This window comes from Tetrao urogallus (assembly GCF_951394365.1).
Source record: "Tetrao urogallus genome assembly, chromosome: Z".
NCBI lineage: Eukaryota > Metazoa > Chordata > Aves > Galliformes > Phasianidae > Tetrao > Tetrao urogallus.
Window position 1 is genome coordinate 42,328,624 of NC_136816.1, and position 25,095 is coordinate 42,353,718.

Here is a 25,095-nt window from a genome sequence, read left to right on the forward strand (position 1 = left end):
ACAGTGGGTATTTTTCTTCCATGAAGAATTCACTTGTCGCCACTCCACAGACGGTCATTTTGGCTCCAGTTTGTAGTGGTGACACCACACCTCATTGCTGATGATGTGATGTAGGGAACTGTCACCTTCTGACTCGTACTGGTTCAATAGCCCCTGGCAAACTTGCATATAGTGTACTTTCCATTTCTATATGTGCATTCCTGGGATCCACCTGGTGCACACTTGGTGATATTCCAACATTTCCACCAACGTTTCCAACACAATGAAGCCAATATTCAGCTCCAGACACAGTTTGCTTGTTGTAATGTACCTGTTCACATCAATGAGTTGACTGAGATTCATTTTTTTGTATGACTATCAGCACAGCTGTCCAGAACATGACTGCCACCTCTGCTGAAAGACACCACTGTGTTCACATCCACTGTTTGGTCTCCATAAACATTCAGCAAGCATTGATGTCACTGGACATCATATTTTCCTTATGGAGGAAACTAATAACATACCATTGCTTCACATGCACTTCAATGTCAGCTGTCATTCTGTCAGACTGCCCTTCTGCAGCCCCCCTACAGATAAAAGGTGCCATGGTGTAGAAAGCCATTGTTTTACTGATTGCAGTACTAATCTCCCATGTTCCCAATAATGTTTAAGTAGAAAAAAAAGGTGGAAAGGACCACTGAACACCAGAAGAGAAGGCCATTCACACTAATGAACTGGTGACATGACATATTCGGAGGGACTCCAAAATGCAAGAAGCCTTCACACTGCCTCAGAAGAAACAGGGGACTTACCACTTACTTTAATGAGGTGCTTCATATTTTTATGAATAGGATTAGATGGACTCTTTTACCAGTTTTTGGAGAAAGAGACATAAGTTTCTGACAACACATTGTTTACATTCAGGCAAATATAATTACATGAACAGTGAGGTAAATGTGGATTTTTTTCATTCTGAATAATAATTCATGCTAGCAAAACGCCTTAGACAGCTGAGTTAGAACAGACAAAATTAAGAATGGTAAGAACAGTTTCCTTTTTACCTGACCTTCTTTACCTTCGTCTCCTAGTTAAAGAAAAATGGGGAATAGTTTAAACTGAAAGACAGTAGATTTAGATTAAATGTTAGGAAGAAATTCTTTATTATTTTGAGAGTAGAGAGGCACTGGGACATACTGAACAGAGAAGCTGTGGACTCCCTATCTCCAGAGGTGTTCAAGGCCCCAGCAGCCTGACCTATTACTTGGCAACCCAGTCCATAGCAGAGAGTTGGAACTATAAGTTCTTTAAGGTTTCTTCCAATGAAGCCATTCTGTGATGATTCTATGGATCCATGAAAAATGGTACAGAATAGGAATACGGATACCTAGCACTTCCTTCTGACAAACACAACCAGTATCTATTTGAGTCAGACAATAGTGCCTAATTTTTTTAATCCAGAGAAGCTCCATTGTTTTTCCAGAATCTATCCCTGGATCTTAAAATGCCTGGTGGATACAGGTATCTACAACGGAGAAAACGAATTCCAACATATTTCATAAGCTGAGTAATTTATTGCCAGGTTTATCACAGAATGATAGAATAGCTTGGGTTGAAAAGGACCACAATGACCATCTAATTTCAACCCCCTTGCTATGTGCAGGATCACCAATCACAAGACCAGTCTGCCCAGAGCCACATCCAGACTGACCTTGAATGCCTCCAGGGATGGGGCATCCACAACCTTCTTGGGCAACCTGCTCCAGTGTGACACCACCTCTGTGTGAAAAACTTCCTCCTAATATCTAACCTAAATCTCCCCCATCTCAGTTTAAGGCCATTCCTGCATGTCCTATCACTATAGGACCCGAGTAGGAAAAAAAAGTAGGACCCGAGGAAATGGCCAGAAGTTGTAGCAGAGAAGGTTCAGTTTGAACATTAGGAGAAACTTTTTCTCTCAGTGAGTTGTCAGGCACTGGAATGGCTGCCCAGGGAGGTGGTGGAGTCACTGTCCCTGGCAGTGTTCAAGAGGCTCCTGGATGAGGAGCTACGAGATATGGCTTAGTAGCATGTGGTACTGGGAATGGGAGGGTGGTTGGACTAGATGATCATGCAGGTCGTTTCCAACCTTGTGATTCTATGATTCTATGATTCTATCCACACTCGTTAACAGCTGTTTCCCCTCGTGTTTATAAGCTCCCTTCAAGTACTGGAAGGCCACAGTGAGGTCTCCCTGGAGCCTTCTCTTCTGCAAGCTAAACAATCCCTCAAGCTTTCTTCATAGGAGAGGTGCTCCAGCCCTCTGATCATCTCAGTGGCCCTCCTCTGGACCCACTCCAAGAGCTCTATGTCCTTCCTGTCCTGGGGGCCCCAGGCCTGGACACAGTCCTCCAGATGGGGCCTCACAAGAGCTGAGTAGAGGGGGACAATCACCACCCTTTCCCTGCTGGCCACCCCTTTTTTAATGCAGCTCAGAACACAGTTGGCCTTCTGGGTTTCATTTCAGAAATGAAAATGTACTTGGCTAGGAAGTTAAAAACTGTATTCAGATCACATCAAATTTTGTCTCTCAGTAAATGCCAGACAACAGATCAAAGGTTTTACTTTTATTTGGGAAAGGACTTAAATACTATTTTAGGGCAAAGGGTGCACATACCTTTGTAACTCATGAGCCAGAATTACTCAAAAGCTCTCAATTACATCCATAGATAGCCATCAATGCTGTCTTTTTTAATATATTCTTCCAGAAAATATCAGCCAGCTCACGAAAGTGTCTGCGGCACTGAAACATCCTAGCATTTGCAAGTGGATAAATAAGAAAACTACTTTTCACAGACTGAATAGTACTTTTTTATACCTCAAATGGTAACAGCTTGAAAATGGCTGGAATCAGTTCAGCCATACATGCTAAAAAAAGTATTGCCTAATGCATATTGTCAGACTTGATTTTCTAACTTGGAAAAAAAAACCAAAAAACCACCAACCCTGTTCATCTAAATAATACCTATCACAACACATGCTGGAAGACCTATCTAAAATTTTTGTAAAGTAATTCACTAGGAACTGAACAGTTTTTCTCAGTTCTAATTCTAAAACAACAATTGTACCAGTAACCAAACCAGAACTGTGTACCTACTAGTCCATTTATAAAAAGAATATATTTTCATTTAAAATATTAATGAAAAATGGGGAAAAAAAAAAAAGACTAGCTGTTACAGTATCAAACATGTAAAGAGCTGGCAGTGTCACAGATCTGATTGTTTTATTGAAGACACACGGTTAGTGCTCACCAGGCTCTTGACTTTTTTTTCACTGCTGGTTGCCTTTCCACTTCTCTCTATGCAAAGAATGACTACATTGGCAAAAATAAAGAACTGCTTTTAAAAGTTGGTATTTTAAACCTTTGCTAGTTTTCTTCAGCTTTGTATGTGACTGTGACAGTAAAACATAAGAAGTAACACAAAAGGAAACAATGATGTTCCAACTTCAGCAGATGGAGATTTCCATTATTTTTTTGTAAATCATAAAGCAAACTAAAGGAAAAAAAACATTCAGTTTTTCACTCAAGTGGTCAACGTTACCGCATGAAATGAAACAGACTAATAGCAGAAAAATGAGATACAGAATGATAAGGCTTTGTTGCCAAAACATGGTTCTTTAGCAGAATACTTCTACTGCTCTTGCAGAATATTGCACACAAGGACTTCCCCAAAGATTTGGCAACCAGATGGACTGTGGATTACTTCAAGAACAGCAAATAACTTATAGAATCATAGAGGAAATGATAATATATTACCTATCTTCACAGAACCATCAACTATTGTACAGACTGCGAAGATATAAAAGAAGTATCCATGATGAACTCTTACAAGAGATCCAACATTTTGATTTCCTTTTGAATCTACAAGCTTTGAGAGATAGCTATTATAAAAAGAAGTCTGAATGAGCATGAAATTTCTGTATCACTGTATTTCAGAACATCAATAGCAGTTCATATTCTGGAGAAAGCCACAAACGCATAAGCATGTTTTAGATATTATACACATACAAACATAAACATTTTAAACAGAAAATATAAATTTCTTATGTAGATTTTACACATCAAAATTTCAACTTTTTTGACAATAAAAATTGTCCTTGATTTCACAGACATGCAGAGAACTTCAGGAGAAACATGCTTTGAAACAAAATGTGTGGCCTTATGCTTACAAAATATATATTCAAGAATAAATTATCATTTGGAGACAAAATAACTTTAAAACTAGTATTTCTCTTAGGGTGTGTACACACTTAAAACACAATACCTCCTCTCTTGTTTTAAACATAGTTGAACTGCTGTACTGTAAACTTACCCACAGACTGGTGTACTTTCATCTGATCTAATTCCTCCTCAAGATTCAGTCTTCAAAAGAGTAAATTAAAAAAAAAAAAAAAAAAAAGTAAGAACCATAAATCAATCATAAACGTTTGCTGTTAATCAAAATTAATCATATCAATATATTGTCAGGAATAAGTTGTCAGTCCTCAGAAATTCATTTAATAATTTATTAAAAGCAGATTCCAAATATAAAGAGTTACTGGTATAAGAGCCGATTAAAACTTACAGAAATAAATTTATAAAATTGAGATAAAATTTTGGTGGTAACATACACCAAGTTTCAGCTAGTCCTTCTTAGGTAATGAAACGATAACAACGATAAAGTTATAATGCTAAAGTTTCAAAGTAAAATTGAGAAATGCTAAATTAATTATACTACTTCCTGTTGGCTCATTTATACAGGCGTTTTCTGATACAATCTCTAATTTTACAGTTACAGGCTATTTCAACAATAACATTCTGCCCATTTTAGGTTAGGATACAACACCACATACAGTGAGAGAGAGCAGTCATTTAAGATGCAGATTTAAAAAATAACCTCATTCAGTATACATAACATTCTTCCAGTTTCGCTCTGAAGGCTGGACTGCCAATCCCCTAGCAGCCTATTCTGGTGAACTAACAATAGCAGCAACTAAATGCTTCACAAGAGATTTATTTTCTTTTCAAAACCCTCTGAGGTGAGACAACACAAAATCAGGACAAAATGTCTGCTAACTTAAGGAAAGGGTTATGCACAGTTCTTTGAAGCACTCTGTATGTTTAGCACTTCTCTCGGCTGCAGATCTAAATATTGCAATTCATACCCCATAGTCTCAAGTGGAGACTATGAAAAACTTTTCACAAAGAAAACAAGAAACATATGAAAAGCTAAGGTAACTTGCTTTGCACACAACTCCAGCTACTTTCAGGACCACCCAGCTTCATGGACTGACTTTCTTTGCTCTTCTTTCATTCTCCATGCCTCAGTCATCATTAACTTCTATTATACATATTACAATGGCCTTTACCACTGTCTGTTCCTCATATCACGCCCATTTCCTGTACCAAATGGCAAGCTGCTCACTTGAAAAAAAAACCACAAACATTTGCTAATTGTGTGTTTAAATACTGTATTCAAAATTATATGAATGCAAGGGAGTGAATTAGGATTATCTCAGAATCCTCACTGCCTGTAGCTCTACCTTCCAAGCACGTTAGTTTTCATCTTCAAAAACACATTTGAATAAACACATTTATACACACATGAACAGACATATCCATGCATCCCTTCTACATGCTAGTCAAGTGGCAAGTACAAGATTTTTATAAAGAATTAATAAACATAAAAACTTCCAAAGTGATGGAAGATGTGGAAGCAAAAAAAATATAAGTAAAAAGTAAAGGAGTAGGTTTCTTCTGTCACTTGCAAATTTGTCTGTGAAATACACTTCAACTGAAGGCAGGCTCTACCTAGACTGGAAATACTTCAGCTAGGGTAGACAAGAAGTTACAATGTGTCATACAGGATCCAAGTCAACTGAAGTCTTGAATAAATTTTAGAAATGCCCAAGCGAATCATACCAGTGCTGGATCCATTCTGCACCAAACCTTTATGTACAGAAGACGCAAAAGCAGATGTTACTTCAAGAAAGTGCACAAGCCTGCTTCTGCAGTCCTGTTTTTTCACCCTCAAAGTGGCATCTAAACACCTCCCTTTCCACTCCTGTAATTTATTCCCTGTTGCTAGAAGGATCTTTCCTCCAATCCTACAGAAATGGGATTTATTTATAGCCTTTCATGTGGAGCCTTGAAAAAGATCTGCCAAAGGCATTTTGAAAACATAGTTAGATTCTACCCACATGGTTACTGGAATAGTCTGCAATTCCAGCAGATTAATGAAGCAGAATTTCCCTTTACAGAAGCCACACTGAGTACTTCCAAAAAAACCTGAGTTTACCTGTTTCCGTGTTCATTGATATCTCTCCCTCTCCTTCTTCCCCTGCCCCTTTTTTTTTGTAAAGACAATACTGCCATATTCTAATGTATGGAAGCAGCCAGTCTTACTGGTCTGGAGCTCCCTCTGGAGCTCTTTTTGCAGATGGGAGTTAACAGTGGCAACCTGCCAGTCCACTATCACAGTAGCTGTTTAAGAGGTTACAGTTCAGTAATTTCATACTTGACCTTGGGTGTGAAGATATTAACATCAAAATACTAGCAACTGTTTTACTTGCTTGGCTTTATTATTGCCGTGCAGTTACTTCAAAAAAAATCTAACACATCTGATCTATCTGCTGTGAGGAACACAGCAATGGTTGACATCTTCTGCAGGGAAGGCTGCAAAGATTAACTGAGCTGCTCTTTAATAGCCTTGTAATCTCAGTGTATCCTTTTACAGTTACATTAAGCAAATCTACAAGCTTCCTAATTGGCTTATTTTTCACATCATTTACGGAAAATTATACTAGCACAGCTTAAGCGACCTTTAAAAATTATCCTTCAGTTAGCTTCTTCAGCCTTCTCATCTTCCCGACTGCATTTGAACAGCCACTGTTTATTGGCCTTCCCGCTCTCACCAAAGCAACCTTAAGCTTCAAATGCTGGCTTTTTATCTTAAAGGTCAAATATTCTTAAGACTGCTATTTTTTTGAATTTTATTTTACGTTTTAAGTTGCAGTACACATTCTTGTTGGGCTTTTAATTCAGTATTTTTCTCACTGCCCATGAGAATAAGATGGCAGCAGGCAACATGCTCCAGATTGGCCAGGCCCTTAAGACAGTCTCCCATCGCCTTACTGCCAAACAGCTGAGATCTGGTGGTGCAAAGTACATGAAGGGGCTGGAAAACTGCCAGGCTCAAAGGGTGATGATCTTTGCTGTGAAGTCTAACCGACAGCCAGCCAGCAATTAAAGACAACACTCTCATGAATCCACACCAGAGCTCCTAAATATTTTTATCAACAACTGAAATACAGGTAAGGGTGCCACTTGGCAAGTACACAGACAGTATAAAACTGAAGGCAGCAACTGATACAATGGAGGACTGGTCTGCTGCTCAGGAAGATGGCAGTAGGCAGAGAAAACAGGCTGACGACACTCACAAAAGCCAAAGTCCTGTCAGAACAACTCTATGCATCAGGGCAGCCTAGAAGACAACTAGCTGTAAAGCAGCTTTGCAGAAAAAGTGGGGTCCTCCAGCACAATGAGCTGAACATAAGTTGAGTAGTCTATGTGACATCTTCCTAGCACATCTTACTTATTACCAAAGTATAGGACTTCTATCCAAAAACATTACACAGTGCTGCCATTTTCCTGTAATAGTTGCACAGTATCACATCTAAAAAATCCTTTTTATACCCTATCACTCTCTAACCATGTACTCCTACTCTCCCACTGCTGCAAAGCTAGTGTCTGGGCAACGCTTTATTCCAGAGACTACCTTTGTTCCTCCAGGTCTCAAAGTTATGATGTCAGAATTTCAATCTGATGTGAAGTAGTCTAGGCCCAAATCTTATTTTTTTGGCATCTAGCAATGGCACAGAAGTATCTGTATATAATTTCTCCATTACGTTGCTTTGTATGCCAGTCAACTAGTGGTACTGACAACATTTTAGAAGAGATTTCCTTTTCTTTTGTTTACCATTACCAGCACCAGCTTCCTTCTTTCACAAAAGAGTCCGTTTACTACAGAAATATTCATGGTCCAAATGGACATGGGGGCAAAAAATAGATTAAATAAATAGATTAAATAGATTAAAAGTAAACTTGACATGGCAACCTTCAAGCCTTTTTTCCTACAAAACTTTTAAGGCAAATACAGTACTAACACAGAAAATTAAATAATAATCTGTCTGGACTCATACTGCATACATTTTACAAAAGCAGAATATGAAAGAGAAATACAAAAATAATTGTGTTTTTTTAACATGACTATATCAATATTGCCATAAGTGCTTCTATATTTCAAGGCAAAAAAAACAGAGCAACAAATGCAATGTGAAGAACCAGATACAGAAGCACGTAGCCGTTCCTTGCTGTCCTTGCTGTTTGTTCCCAGCTGAGGAGTAGAGTATGCTCTTATACACTTGAATGTGACATGCTATTCTAGCTAGAACTTGTTTAAAAAAAGAAAAAATCTATACTGCATTATAACAAATATTTAGTTCAGTCGCCTACAGTCCACAGCAGAAGTACCACAGCCTCTGTATTTCGTCAAAAGAGAGAAGAAAAAAGGGGAAAGATATAATCTGGTCTTCTTGAAGAGTGCAATTTATTTCAGAGATGGTCTGATTTTTGCTTTCCCATAGAACAAGTAAATATGATCAGAAGCATCAAAGAAGCATCTAAGTAAGAAACTTCCTGAGAAACAAGAGGAGGTTGGAGGAAGTTAGGGTAACTAAGTCATATAACACTGCTGAAGTATAATGTAATGCTAGAAGAAATGACTCAACCTGGAAAAACACTAGGAAAGTGTTGCTTTCCAGCCTCCCATTTACACCTTCACTTCATTTGAACAAGATACTTTTAGTTCCTGTCTAACAAAATTTACAGCTGGGATTTGAAAACAAGTACATTTTCTTAAAACTGTACTTGTCAAGACAAAACAGATCTTCATTCATGCTTTGGCTGATTCAGTGCTCCATCACACAGATGCCAACCTAATACGCATGAACTGACACACGTTTACCAAACATTGCCTTCCTCTTCAAAATTTCTTTCAAACAGGTAAGCATTCATGCACACATTTCCTCAAAAGTGGGACTGCTTTTAACTGACCACATCTAGCACAACCTCCTAAATGAACCACAGACATCTCTTAGGAAGTAGGTTATGTAGTTGAAGAGAACTGTGATCCAATGCATGAATTCCTGTGATATAAGTGTTAAAGAGGGATTAATCTGTTTAAAGGATCAGAAATAATCTTGAATAAGTGATGTATGGTAACACAGAGTACTAACCTACTAGAATCTGAGAATCAGAACAGCAGCAGAGAGTGAATAACATCTTCCAATCCTGCTTCAGAAGACAAAGCTAACAATTTGCTGCAATTTTTTTGAGCATATACTTACTGACTTACTACAGTTTTTTTCATGGTCAGTTTCAATTACCACATACAATAATGGAAAGAAGAGATGCTTTAGGTTTTGATACTAACTGAAAAGGGATTTTTTTGGTGCATCGAAAAACCTGTGACTGATTTAGCTCCTGTTGAGGAAAGACATCATGTTTATGTTATCTGAAAAGTTCCAAGACATAAGCTAAAGCTAAGAGATGGAATCTCTGAAGATATTTCTACAGAGCAAAGGTAATTTCTCTGTACAGTGTTTCCTCCTGATTTTCGTCCTGAGGCACAGATATTGAAATGAAGTCTTTGCATATTATTAGTACATGTCTCCTACGTCTTTTGATAGTAGAAATTCTAGGAGTTAGAAGTAGGTAATTTTGAAGATTATGTATATCTTAGATGTCTTATATTAATCCCCACAGAACTGCTCTTCTAGCAATTTTTTTTAGGATTGATCAACATTTTTCAAGTTTTGCAATTATATCTTACTACAAGCTAAACATTAAAAAAAAAAAGCATATTTTGAAATTTTTGGATGGTATCAAATTATTTTTTTACTCAAAACCAGTGTCTAAAAAAAAATTCAACTCTGTGAATTAGGTTTATTACCTTTCTTGTTTCAGATTATAATACGTGGTGGCATAAATACTATAGTGTATGTCCCAAAATGTTCTATGATTTTATATAAAAAAATAAAAAAAATAAATTTTTTTTTTTAAAAAAAAGGTCAATAGAAAAATCTGACTCAGAAAGAAATGATTAAGATTCTAAATCAAATACATACAGCAATGGAAAAGGAAAGTCTGTGATAACTATAATAGGAAAACAAAAATCTTTTATTTTTATTTTATTTTATTTTATTTTTGTTCTGTTGACTCAAAGAAGATGAACCCTTGAACTACACTTCAAGAAAGAATGATGGGATTTGAATACAGTGGAAATATGTAGGTCAAGAAGAAAAACAAACAAACTTGAGTGTTAGTATAAATTCATGATATATTCAGAGCTTAGTACCCTTTATGTTGACAAAGTCAAAGGCTACTATTCCATTTCAAAGCCTCTGTCACACATGCTATCTTTTCATCTTATTATCTAGTTTAGCTTTAAAAAGAGTAGTTCCAAGGATATAATTTCAAACAATAGGGAGATAAAACCTTTGTGCAACTGTTCATCAAATACTGTGAAGCTCTCTGACAAGTTATGCAGTGTTTTATATTGATACGAACTGAAACCTTATAGGGCATTCAAACTCCAGAATTCCATAACTAAGCACTTCAGCATTAATAAATTGATTGATAAAAACTAAAAATAGAAATAAAAGCAAACTAAATTTTGATGCATTTTAAAAGCAACAAAAAATGGGTAAGAATTGTCTCTGAAATTTTGCATAAAACATCTCTAGTTATATGAAAAACCTTAGGCAAAGAAGATTCACTATGAGGAATATCTATCAGCAATCTGGGGGAAAAGAAAATAAGCAACGACTCAATTACACTTTATAAAGATTCATCACACTCCAAGTCTAAATTCGTATCTGCAATAATAATGATATCACAGACATTACTAAAAGCTTACAGAGCTGAAACCCTACTCGTCACTTCGCTTTTATCTGTAGTCAGTATTTGAATACATTCACTTAAATCAGTTTGGATTGCTCTTTATACGCTTATTTATGAAAAGGTTTAAGAATTTTTCAAAAGATAGCAAACAATTATTTTTCTGATAGCAAAAGGAAACTCTTATCATAAATAGTTTTTGGAATAGAGACTAGCTTAGTTCATAAATGTTTCTGGAATACTACTGAAACTGTAACTGAAAAATTTACTGTGGAAACTTAAAAGCAAATCCCTACCAACTTTGCTGATAATTAACATTATATAGCTATTAGTGGATTATAAAACTGTAATTTCTAATTTTAAGAACAAATGCATTATTTTAATACAAAGCCATTATTATGTAAACTGAAAGAAGCCTATTCAGCTCCCAGACAGGGTTTTTGTTTCTAGCTCAATTCTTAAAGGTGGACAAAAAAAAAACAGACTAGCTTTGCAATGTGCTTGTAAGAGTAATAAAATCTGTGGAACAAACAAACAAACAAACAAACAAAAAATACCAGAATTTATTACTCCTTCCAGAAAAATAAGTTGCTCTTATTTATACTCACTCACTGTGCTTTCCAGCAGCTTCCCAAGTTCAAATGATATCACATCAGATGGAAGAAAAGTGACTTAAGGCCTTACAAAGCCTAGAATGTGCAGTACTGATTTTTATCCTTAAGCAGAACTGGAATCGTCTCATGGACTTCAGCCTCCTGCTCAGTGATAAACATTTTCTCATCTGATTTCAAAACAAGTCAAAATCTCAAAGCAAGCTTCCACAATACAAGCTACTCCAAAATACTTCTTAGATTTCCTGGTTGACAAGAAACAGTTGAGATGCTGAAAGGTGTTCCAAACTATATGATCAGGGTACAACTTTGAATTTCTTCCTAGCTAAGAAGTCTACAAGAAGTACTTGAATTAGCAGGAATCAGCACCTTGAACACAGCAAGAATCTGCTGGCTCTTCTGAGAAGTCTGCCAATATTTTCTAACATAGCAGAATGAAGCCGCATGTCTTTGTTTATACTCTGTGAGATAATATTGATGCATTTGTAACATCCTGAGAACAACCTCAACGTGTTTTGTTTATTATTAATAACTTGATGAAAGTCAATCTTCTCCTTCATATCATACAAAAGGCACCAAGAGGAGCAGGAAGCAGTATCCTGTTCTAGATACCGATTCTTTATTTATGTCTTCCAATTATGATCATGCCACAGCCACACTTGGTAATACTAAAACAAGGATCAGTAAGAAACTGAGGGAGTTCAAATCTATCTAGCTAGTAGTTTATGCTGGTGTCCCATACATTTCTAAAGGTACTGACCTTGACCTGGAATTACAGCATAATCTCTTCCCATGCTGTACAATATTCAGAATTCTATTATATTTTGGTATAATCCTTTTGGCTATTCCTTCTTTATAAAGTTATTTTGATAATAAACATATACCTATTTGGAATTTAGAAAGAGGAAGCATAATAAAAAGTATTCTAGAGAAGCAGTTTCACCAAAGGAATTACTTCTGATTTCTTTCAGATTATAGCTATGCATCAGCAAGAAATTGTCTAAAACAGTTGCTTACTTAATCAAGTTACTGGAATAGGCGAAATACTCATACCATCTGCATATAAGCAAGGCTTTTGCAAAATATACCTTCTTGCTAGAACAAAATTTCCTAGTACTCATCATTTTTAGTCGTCAGCGGTTCTAAAGATACCATCAGGAGCCCTCACACAGCTCCAGATTGAATGCACACATAACACATGCGCACTTGTGACTCACGGCATTAAAGGAAATTTAGAAAGACAGACTGAACTATAGCACAGACTTTCTGCCTACACTTATCAGTTTATGTAGCTCCTTCCTTTGAGAGTTGCTGACCCTAGGCTAGCCCACTACCAGAGTTAGTCCTCTATCAAACCACTGCCTCAAGAGGAATGCACACCCCGTAAGCTGGCCACTGTTCATCAGCAGCTTTCAGCATTCACAGGCAAGGCCAGAAGGAGACTCCTGCACTCCTCTGCATACAGATAAAAGGAATTAAAAGAGCAGGCTCAGGTTGGCTAAAATAAACATCCAAATAAACAAAAAGACTTCTTTCTGTTCGTCCCAGGGAATTTTATCTGGAAAATAAAACCAAGCAGAGAATCTCATTTCTAATAGAGAAAAACATGCAAGAAGGTATAACCCACTGAGGAAACAGACTCTTTCTCAAAGATTACAAGTTGTAAAACTGCAGTGGGATGACTCTTCAGAGAAATAAGCAGAAACCAAGCAACAATCTCCTAATGCACACCATTGCTGGTGTGGACAGAAATTAGGGATTGGTCCAGGAGCTGCTGCAGTTAGAAAAGCCTTCCTCACAGTTCAAAAGGTAGCCATTGCTTTTTCAGATGCTCTCCTCCAGAGAAATGGAAGTATGTTAAAGATAGAAAGGCCAAATTAAGAAGAAAATCAAACAAACAAAAAAAAGACTACTAAGCAAATTTTGAAAACTTGTTGAACTTGTTACCATGGTCCTTTAATGGAGACATTTTTAGAGACACTGAGTCAATATATGGTTTGGATTTTTTTCTTGTTGTTTGCTTGTTTGTTTGTTTGTTTTCTTGTTTGTTTTTTTTTGTTACAGAAAGCTTACATCAAATCCTCAAAAGTAAAATGGGACAGCAGAAAAAGCTCTCTTGCTATTTTCCTCCCCCACAAAAAAGAGAGGAGCTTAAGACAGCAGATCAACATGGAGAGGTCTTCTAAGTAAGTAAAATTAAATTGTTATTTCTGTCCATGAGTATTCAGAGTGGTAAAAATTTCACCCTGTACAATCTGAGTAAAATTCACATGCACCAACAGAGTTTTGTACTGAGTCCATATAGAAAACACAGGAAAAGGCTCCGGTAAACTGAAGTGAGAAATCTGGTATGTAATACTGCAATTTCTTTAATAATTATTTTCATTTTTCATTGTGTAGAGTCTTGAGAATGAAACCAGGCAGAAACATTTATATTGTGTAATCTTACTCTGACATCTGAGTAGGGCTGAAATTCTTCACTTTGCTCCTACAGGATTATGATTCAAGAACATTTGCCTGCAGTGAGGGTACAATATGCTCTTTTCATGGGGCTGTATATTTATGTGTCAACTGACAGCCTTGGGAGGTGAGAGTAAACCTTGGAGCAGGTGTTTGATCTAGACTGTGTGAGAGAACAAAAACCATTACATATGTCTAGGGATAATGCTGCCAAAAGAAAATAAAGCAAAAAATACTAGCATCACTTACATTTTGTGGAACATTCAAACCATACAAATGATTTACTGGAATTTTTCACAGGAAGAAAATTGTAAACTTAAGCTTATAAGAGACTACAAAGAAACCTGCAGTTTTAATTAACCAACAAATGAAGTATTTTACTATACCTTGTCTGTGAGCTTAGTTTACACACTCACTCCCCAGTATATGTCTTTATCATTCTTGTTTCTCAATTCAGCCACACATAGAATGGATGAAAAGTGCAGGAAGTGGTTTCTGTTGGTGCTAAGTAAAAGTCTGTCTGATTTACAACCCACATTCAGGTGTGAGAAAAAAGCAACTCCCCTACACCAATCCAGAATCTGTGCAGATAACAAAAAAGTGAAGAATAGCACCGTTGTTAAGAATGGGTTTTGAGATTTATTTCAAATTAATAGTCACTCAGAAACCAAAGACCTGCTAGTGGCTAGTGACTAAAATAGTTTCAACATGCAACATAACCTTCAGCTTACAAAAGGATGGTAGAAACTAATATCTAATATTTATCTTCTCTCTAGCTGTCTTTTGTTTGATTTACTCTACTATGAAGTTTAAATGACATAAAGTTGGTTAAAAAAAAAACAAATTAATGTAAATTATACTCATTATTTCAATTTAGGATTTTTCATTCCCATAAAATGCCACCAGAACTGCCTCACAAACAATGTCTACTGGCAGTTAGCTAAGAAAGGACTTGACTTGAAAGATCATTACACCGGGTTACCACTGTAAGGACTCCACTGCATGAATACTGAGACAGTGCTACTGTCACATCCATGCTTTTAACTTCATATAAACTCAGAAGTCTCTACAACTTACAGGTTGCTTTTGATAAGAGTAGCATGCTTTCAATAAAATTGCAAATCAATTTGTTAAATTATTTCTTACAGTGAAATATTTGAACTTCAGGGAAACTCTGAAGCCTCTGCAGCCACTTTCATGTGACTGTGTTTGAAAAAAGCAAACTGCAGCACTTCTTGCAACATTTATTACATGCAATTCATTACAAATTCAGATCCCCAAAAAACAGCAAAACAAGTTTAACTAGTGTGTGTACATATATTCTGCCTCATTCAGCGTGAGAGACGCAACTAGTTCATTATAGAGATCATACCATGCCAGAAAGAACATTCACTTAGCTCAACATTTGAGTTTCTGGAATTCCAGAACTGTTTTAAGAAAAGGGATGAGAATCAGAAAGGTTGATTCGTAATTTCCACAAAAGGAAAGCAGAAAAATTTTCATTCTCTGCTGAATTCAGCTGTATGTTGCATGAAAGCATAATCCTTCTAGGTTCACAAGGTTCTTATCATGAATAGTCAGTACAATATAATGAGATGCTTTTAGTACTTCTTTTTTTTTTCATACTTTCTATTTTTATATATTCATCAATCATCAGTGACTCAAAGAGCAACAGCATGAAGTTCAGCAAAGGAAAACACTGGACACAGGCACAGGCTGGGAGGCAAGTGGCTGGAGAGGAGCTCATAAGAAAGGACCTCGAGCTGCTGATCGAGCAAGCTGAGCATAAGCAAACTGCATTATGAGGTGCCTTAAACAAACCACAGTCAGCCAGTCTTTTGTATTTGACTGTGTAGTCTACGACCTTAAATACAGTAAGAAGTTAACAGGAGATCTGAGTCATTACATTTAAATATTTTATAATTAGAATCTTCCTATGTTTCAGCAATCCTAAAACTCAAGGAAAAAAATAATTTACAGATTCAACATATGTCAGAGAGGCTACACTCTGTGGGCGACACTTTCTAACATTGACATAGCACAAATGAACTTTGTTCTCCAATTAATTCTGGTGCATGACCCTGCTACCAGTGAAACAAAGAAAAAATTACTGTAGCATTTGGATGATGCACACAACAATGAAAATTTGAAAGCTAAAACACTCTGATGACCAGGCATTTACTGCTTGGCTAAAGAGACTGTCAAGACTATCAAAACTGCATTTTTTTCAAAAGGTTTGCTATGGAAAAAATAAAAGAACTAGGAAATTTTTATAAGGGCGTGTAGCAACAGTATGAGGGTAGACTTAGACTGGACAGTGGGAAAAAATTCTTTACTGTGAAGGTAGTGAGACTGGACAGGTTGTCCAGTGAAGTTGTGAGTGCCCCCTTCCTGGAGGTGCTTAAGGCCAGGCTGGGTGGGGCTTTGAGCAAACTGGTATAGTAGGGGTTGGAACTAGATGATCTTAAAAGTCTCTTCCAACCCAAACCATCCTATGATTCCATGATTCTATACTCTAGCTTTATGTTTCTTATCACCATTGTTCCAGAATAGTACCTTTTGCTTTCCTCCACCAACCTCTAACAGCTAAAGAGGACATGAGAAATCATGTGCTGTAGCTCATCCCAAGTTAGATTCTTGCCAACTCGCCGCTAAGATACAATCACAAAGAGTAAAGACAAGATGCTTTTACTCCATAAAGTCTAAGAAAAAGAAACAGAAATCATGCAAAGACTGAAATTAATAAGAAATCCTTATTAAATGGCTTCTGTAGCAAATTAAGGGTACTAGCTAGCTTGCAGGGATTTCAAATGTTTCAAAGATCCAGAGTACATTTCTTAAATGGATGACATGCACAGCTACCTGGGCACACTGAGGAAAGCTAATCTGCAATCCAGCCGTAGTTGAACTGTGATACTATAGGCATACTACATATGAATCTAACCTGAGTTTCAGGAAAGTCTAAGTAATGCATATACACAGATTGAGCTGACTAGGAAGAAAATGCCCCAAAATATGTGCTAATAGAAATCCACAAAAGCTAAGCACTTGATAAAGATTGTAAATGAACTATCTAAAAATCTGAGGACTATACACATACACAAGTATGTGTATTCGCATTTACATAAATGTATGTATATACATGTATCTATGTTTCTGTAAAATGATCTCCTCGTATTTATTAAAGACATTCCAGTTCCATTCTCCTCACAAGGGACTGTAACAGTATAAATACTTTTTTCTATATAAACACAAATCGCTGTAATTTATATACCTGATCGTGGAAAGGATACAGGACATGGCTTTGAAATACATTTTTAATTGCAATCTAAAACAAAGTGCACATAGCATTCTTTACCAATCAAAACATAAAGCATGGTAGTAACAAAGACACACATTTTCTGTCAACATTCACCAATATGTAACTCGGACATTTGCAATTTTATGAAAACAAAAACTCCTAAAGGTCCTAAAATCTATATTCTTTAATTTGCATTAGTATCCAACTTGAAAGGGGCATAGTATATAATAGCTTATATGACAGACATAGCAATTCCTACCTGTGGTGAGGAGAAATCTTAATAAAAGGTAGCACCAAGCAGAAGGTAATAAGGGCAAGAAAGTCTTTCCACCAACTTCAAAAGGATTTTGAATTAGGTATTAGCATAACAGGTGACTTTCCAACCAATCTTTTCCTGGTTTATAAACAGATTTCATAACTTACAAATTGATTGTTTAAAGTCTGCTCATTTCAGAACCTGGGACACACATGAATAACCTTTCCTGCTTTTCCAATACTACTGTTTTCAAAGCAAAATATACATGAATTAAAGACGTTTTATGTTATTATTCTATCTCTGGAAAGGGTAAAAAAAGAAAGAAAGAAAATGTTTACAGGTAAACCAAAGAAAAAAATCAAATAATAAACCTGGTTTCCCAGCATTAGCCCTCGACTTATTCATAGATATAAATTACATCTATTCAAAAATAATAGAAGCCCTCACAAACTCTTCTTCAAGCAATTTCTAATTAGATTTCACATACATGTGCTCAAATCAACATTCAGCAGAGTCCATCAAACTGAGCACATCCACAGTAACTGTGAGGTAGCCTGATTTGCCTACGTTGCTTCTAATATCATGCATTTAAATCTTTGGTGCAGCTCTGCAGAACATATCCTATAGCCACAGAGCTCAAGTAAGAACACATGTAACATGAAGAAGCCCTATGCACAGATGTATAAATACACTGTTGTATTGACTTTCCTAAGAAAGTGAGTAGAGGTCTTTTAATGCTAGCTTGTTTTAACAAATTAAAGACTGACTTCATTAGAGATAGACATCTCAAGACAAATAAAAAAAGAATACTGAGGAGGCTGTCTTCTTCTGTACTCAGCTATCTAGCTATGTTGCCAAAAAACACCTGACTCCACATAACAAGTTCACCTTAATTATCACAGTGGTGCACTAGCTTCTCACTAAGTACTGTGAAAAACTAGAAAACAACTCTCTTTGATTTGAGAATTCCATATTTCAAAGACGTCAGCTGTTTCTTTGCATCACAACATCACAATCTTCTCAAGACCACTGATCTCCTGTGTACCAGGCCTAGAAGTGCTCCTCATAAAATGTGACTAAACAGGAGCTACAGAGCAATAGTCCAAATGAATCAACTTTAAGGCATGTACAATATAGATACAATCTTTATTTCATAGCTTCACTATGAAAATGAGTTTCATGTTATTCCTCGAGTTAATGCTGCTTATGGTGTGTTGACTCATGATAGGAGAATTACAAGAGCAATTACACGTATAGCATACGTGTAGCATACATAAAACTCAAAATAAACAAAAGTACATACGATAATTTGTTTTGATTATCTTAAAATGACAAAGATGTGACAATTCAGTGACAAGAACTATATCTTAACAATAACTACATGGCAAAAGAACAGATTGTGCAGAGCTAACTCCAATCCTGTACGTCAGGGATTTAGACAAGCTGGATCACTGGGCTGAGGTGAATGGGATGAGGCACATCAAGGCCAAGTGTTGGGTCCTGTACTTTGGGCACAACAACGCCATGCATGTTATGGGCCTGGGGCTGAGTGGCTGGATGACCGTGAAGAAGAGAGGGACCTGGAGGTGTTGGTTGATGCTTGGCTGAACATGAGCCTACAGTGTGCCTAGGTGGCCAAGAGGGCCAACGGCATCCTGGCCTGCATTAGAAATAGTGTGGCCAGCAGGAGCAGGGAGGTAATCATTCCCTGTACTCAGCACTGGTGAGGCCGCACCTCAAGTACTGCGTTCAGTTTTGGGCTCCTCACTACAGGAAAGACATTGAGGCCCTGGAACGTGTCCAGAGAAGGGCAACGAAACTGGTGAGGGGTCTGGAGCACAGGTCCTATGAGGAGTGGCTGAGGGAGCTGGGATTGTTCAGTGTAGAGAAGAGGAGGCTCAGGGGAGACCTCATTGCACTCTACAACTTCCTGAAGGGAGGCTGTGGAGAAGAGGGATTTGGCCTCATCTCCCAGGCAACAAGCAGGACACGGGGAAATGGTTGCAAGTTGTATCAGAGGAGGTTTAGATTAGACATAAGGAAGAACTATTTCTCTCAGTGTGGTCAGGCACTGGAATGGCTGCCCAGGGAGGTGGTGGAGTCACCATCCCTGGCAGTTCAAGAGGCGTCTGGATGATGTTCTGCGTGATATGGTTTAGTGCTTGTGGTGGCAATGCTGATGAGGAGACTAGATGATCTTGCAGGTCGTTTCCAATCGTGTGATTCTATGATTCTGTGTAGGTCACTCCTAAAGTAATGCTTCCTATTTCTTCCCATAGAAACAGCAGGTATAAAGAACACAATAACACCATTTGTTAGATGATATCCTCAGCTACAAGACAGTATTTCTCAGTGTGGACACCACCATTAGCTATGCATTTTTGCCAGCACTGAAGAAGAGTTTGCACGCTGCACTTGTTAAAACCAGCATCAGCAAAGGCAACACACTGTCGCTGTCAGCATTGCTAAAACGTACCGCCCAACATCTCACTGGGCTCACATCCACTGTCTGGTCTCCGTAACTATGGTCTCCATAGTAAGCATTGATGAATGTCAACGGGTGCAAGATTTTATCATAGAATCATATAAGCCAAAAGAGACCTTTACAGATAATCTAGATCAACTTCTCAGCAATGAACAGGGACATCTAGAGCCAGGTCAGGCTGCTTAAGACCCCATCCAGCCTGAGCCTGAATGTCTCCAGGGATGGAGTACACAACACCTTCTGCAGGGAGGAATTCAGTGACACACCCTTGCTTCATAAGCACATCCACGTCAGATGCCAGTTTGTCAGATTGTTTCTCTGCTGCCATCTGTTGCACAGCAGCAAACTGGAACAGAGTATTTGTGGGAAGGTTCATATTAGCCATACCAGCGACATCCCTGACACTGTGAGCCAATATAAAAAAAAATAGGAGGTATTTCTTTTGGAGCAGTGCTCATAATATGCTGAAATAGCTCACGAGCATCACAAGGACTTACATACTACAAAACAATTTGCTGCTGTTGAAATTCTGTGACAGTAGCCTTCACGGTATCTTCACAAAATCTGTTTGTATTGTGACCCATTGGGAAAACACATTTTCTTTAGCTGACAAAAACAAAGTCTGAATAGAAGTTTCTACAATGTCTTGATTCTTATAACACACAGAACAAAAAATCAACTTAACATACAGAAAGTGTTAAGTAGCAGCAAAGGGCTAATTATACCATACTAACTTCCTTTTGTCTGATATAAAAGGGACATTTTCTTACTTTGCCTGGTTGAGTATAATAGCCTATGAATTACGAGATCAAAGCAGCAAACTGTATGTTTTCTAAAGTAAGAGTTTCCTTCACCAAGTTTTACACTTACTACAGCTAAAAGAGCTGTGTGAAGGGATCAGCACTAAACCCAAAGGACAGGCTGTGCACAGCAAGAAAGAGAGCAACTCCCTCGTGCTTTCTGCAGGTCACTACCAAGGACCATGTTAGCAGATCCACACCAGACCCTTAACAGGCAGCTCTGCTGCTGCCAGTAATTAGCTTGGACAGCTCTGGCTCCAGGAGTAGCAGCAAGGCTACACCATAATGAGCTCAGCTGGGATTAGCAGGACAGGGCAGGGAACCAAGAGAGCTGAGGCATTCTGCATTGCGTATGTATCACAGAGATCAAACAAGGATGGCTGGCTAGGTTATCCCCTCACCACCTCATTCCAAAAATGAAGCACGGCAGTGTGTAAAACACAGGCTAATGAAGAGCGACACCTCCAACAGATGAGAGCCACATTAATTAACACAATCCCTAGATCATGGAATACAGTTTCTGTTAGTACTAGCAAACTTGTAACTTGTCACTGATTTAAGAGGGAGAAAAGAGCTGATGTTTTCCTTTCTGCTTTGGGCAGAAGATGGTTTTATCCTGGAATTTTGCAAGGAATTCCTTTTATGTGGCCTGCAAGGCACAACCTTCACAAAAAAAAATAAAACAAAACAGCAGCATGTTTCTTAATGTAAACACCACTTAAGAGGAAAACTCACTTTTCAATCAATAGTTTTTTGTGTTCCCTTTTGAAAAAAGCCAGTTCATTCCTCATAGCAGCAAAATCCTCCTGACAAAGCTGGCAGGCATCTGCATGCTGGTATCTGCCTTTACTGCTTGCAGTCCTGTTTGTGAATGAAAAGAGGTTGGTTGTTTTTTTTTAAATAACTACATGCTTTAGGAACACTATAATCACAAAAACACCCTTGCATTCACAGCATACAGATTCTTAATTATGGCATCTATTGAATACAAATCTTGATGGATGAATGGAGGCATACGTTCTGTGAAGCATGACACGTTAAATGCATTATAAAAAAGTTCATTAAGTAGTTTGAGACAGAAATCTAACTGGTATGGTAACAACATACTCTCAACTGAGAGCAGTATGATTTGGGTTTATTCTGTCAGCCTTCCTTATAATACTGATAGTTGAAAGCAAAAGGTGAAACCATCACCAATCTATTGCAAAAAAAATGAGAGACACCAGCTCCTTAAATGCCCCTGAAAAGCAGTCTGGAAGTTGTATAAATACCTGTTCTAATTCAGTTGTTGATCTACTGATTAATTAAAAATAAGGAAAAGATATTTAGAAGAAAAGAAGAAGCAACTGTAAATTTTTTTACAATATTCCTTTCAATAGAATAGTTTTCATGTGTTTTAAAAGTGGAAAAGATAAACAAAGATAAACACTCTTGCAATTTTGAATTTTGACTGGGCATGGAAATAGATTTTAAGAAGGTGTCATAACCTCATAAAGCCCCATCATCTTTGCAGTCCCCTACGTCAGTGAAAGTTGTATGCACACTGACAGGTAGATTAGGTCCCATCAGCTGCCATACAGATAACAAACTCTATCCTCTGGAGAATCAGAAAGAATGGGGACCTCCATCACAGAGGATCCTAAGTATCATGTAAATACTTGATACTGATTTCTTAATGCACAATTTACATTACACCAGCAATATAAAGCTTTTTGAGATGTCAAAGTAATAGTGCAAGGTGTAACAATTGACAGACTGCTTTTATTTGTGACTTGGCTACTCTTCCTTGTCGGCATATTAAAATAAAAAAAAATTTAAAAAATCCCTTTCAGTATTGTCTTACTTCATGAAATTCTCTTCTGATTATAAAAAACAGAAAGTCTACTTCTTAGTTCAACTTAACGAGAGTTTTAAAAAAAATCAGATTAATGAATAAAGTTTTCAATATTACGCTTTCCATAATATCTACTTTTCCCAGATACCCTCCTGTCAGAACACAAGCAGATCTCATTTATTTTGAACAGAAACAGGGGTTGCTCTTCTCTCTCTCCTTTTTCAGTTTGCCATTTTTTTTCTTTTTCCACTTTCTCATCTGTCCTTTTTTTAAGCTATCAGAACTAGAATTCTCAAAGCTTCACTATGAAAATTTGAATGCACCACCTCCAGGCTGAATTTTTTTATCCTTTCAGCTTTACTCTCTCCGTGAACCATGAATGCCTACTTAGCTTATAGACACAGAAATAAACAACTATCATCTAGAAGGTTTTCAGTTTGCACTGAAATAAAAAAAACTCTCAAAGAAGTACAAGATAAAATCCACCCTTTATTCCAACATAAACAAGACCTTTCTTTTCTAATTTAAAAAAACCTATTAGTTATTTGTGCTTCTGTATTTTAAAAGAATCCTCCTGTGCTACCAATGCATGTAGCATTATTTTATCTTCATCTGGACTTATTTTCTTTTTAAAAGACAAACTATGATTAGGAAATGCTACAGTATTAAAAATGTACTTAAATAAGTCAAAGCATGAAGTATATATGAGGGACAGTTTTCATTCACAGTCAGCCTAGATTCTCTAAATGGCTACTATCACTTTTGCAGCAGTTTCTGTGACTTTTTTTTTGTCTGTAGAGATCTTTTAAGTCTGTCTCAAGATGAATCAGGATTGCACTAATTAAGGAAATAATTATTTCTAGTAAAACACATGTATACACAAAACTCTGGGTGCTTGCTGAAATCCTACAAAAGTATCTAGGACATCAGGACTCCCTTGAAGTAGGGCCCAAAATCTGTACCTCAGCAGTGTTTGATAATTGAAGTGATAAAAATGTCTTTATATTTTCAAATGCAACTGTTTTCCAACAATACTAACTCCAAAAACAAATTTCTCCATAAAATTTTGACTGTTCTATATAGAATTTAATGGTGAACTACACATAGGATATTGACTATTTAAATTTTGATGTGCTAGAGTTTTCACATTCTCTTTTTTATCCACTCATAAAGATATTTTACAGCAATATTATTATAAAATGATCAGAAATATTTGATTTTATCATCATTTAACATTTGAAAAAATCCTGCTCTTCATGCACATACTCTTTTTTCCCTGTAAAAAGGGATATTTTAGGATTATCCTCAGTTAATGCTTGAATCACCAAATGTTTCACACAGAGGCTATTAGTTTTTTATTGTTTAATGAAAAAACTACTTCAAAAAACTATTCAAAACATAAGGAGCAATTGTTCCATTATAGAAAATTCAAAACATACACAGTCAACAAATTAATCAGCTGGGGAATTAGACAAGCCTAATAAGCAGCCCTAGCAGACCTCTGTCCAGTACTGACTCAGAATGAGATCCTAATAAAATACGTCAAGGTGTCAGCTCAAAGCATTTTACTTTTGGTTACAACTGTAATTTTTGTCATATAGTGGTATGTCGTGTATTCTGCTTTAACAAAGTCTTGATTAACACGTAGCAGCTTCTTGCTTGAAATCAAATTCTCTTTTGAACGCCTGCAAAATAATTTTGTTCAGATTTCTAGTGTAAGGGAAATGTTTTTAATGAGCTATGTAACTTACCTGCTATCATCCTCTTCCCACTGCTTTAATTGCTCTTTTAGTGCTCTGTAGTTGGTCTGTAACATCTGCAGCCTTTCTTTGCGTTTTTCATGGGCTGCTCTTAGCTCATCAGTTTCTTGAGTCTGAATAGCACCAAAAAGAAACAAAATCAGAGTTTGGCAAAATGCAAGAGAATTTCAGAGATCTAAAGAAAAAAAGTTCTACTTAATTCACTGATAAAAGCCTACGAAATCTAAACTTAAATGTAAGGAATTACAGTCTCTGAGGTCAAATACAGCTACACTATTTTTCAACTCTAATTTAAGATAATTTGTCAAACCTTTTTTTACTTGTTGCTAAAAAATTTTAGAAAATGTCCTATAAAAATATCTGTGTTCATCTTGTGAATGTATCAGAGTAACATACCTAAAAATGCAAAGACTGAAAAAAGATATATTTCCCTATGAACGACTTTTCTTTCTGCATGGAACAGTACTGGCCACAATGAACTCCACATTAAAAAAATACCTTAATTTAAATGATACCAAGGTTCCCTTAATTTTTTTTATAAATATAGGTATATACATGAGCCCGCAACACCCATGCTTTGGCCAATACCTGTGCAACAAAAAAAAAAGATGATCAAAGCTTACAATAATTTTAG

At 36.9% G+C, this 25,095-nt stretch overlaps 1 protein-coding gene across 1 annotated transcript in view; it reads right to left on the bottom strand.

The window, feature by feature from the left end:
* The window catches only part of CNTLN (centlein), a gene marked incomplete at both ends in the record, with an annotated part of 184,813 nt that overhangs the window by 70,613 nt on the left and 89,105 nt on the right, over nt 1-25,095 (bottom strand). Inside the window, 3 exons of the mRNA XM_079548565.1 lie at nt 4,329-4,378; nt 21,603-21,728; nt 24,453-24,574. Of these exons, the coding sequence (XP_079404691.1) occupies nt 4,329-4,378; nt 21,603-21,728; nt 24,453-24,574 (298 nt within the window). The remainder of the gene's footprint in view (nt 1-4,328; nt 4,379-21,602; nt 21,729-24,452; nt 24,575-25,095) is intronic.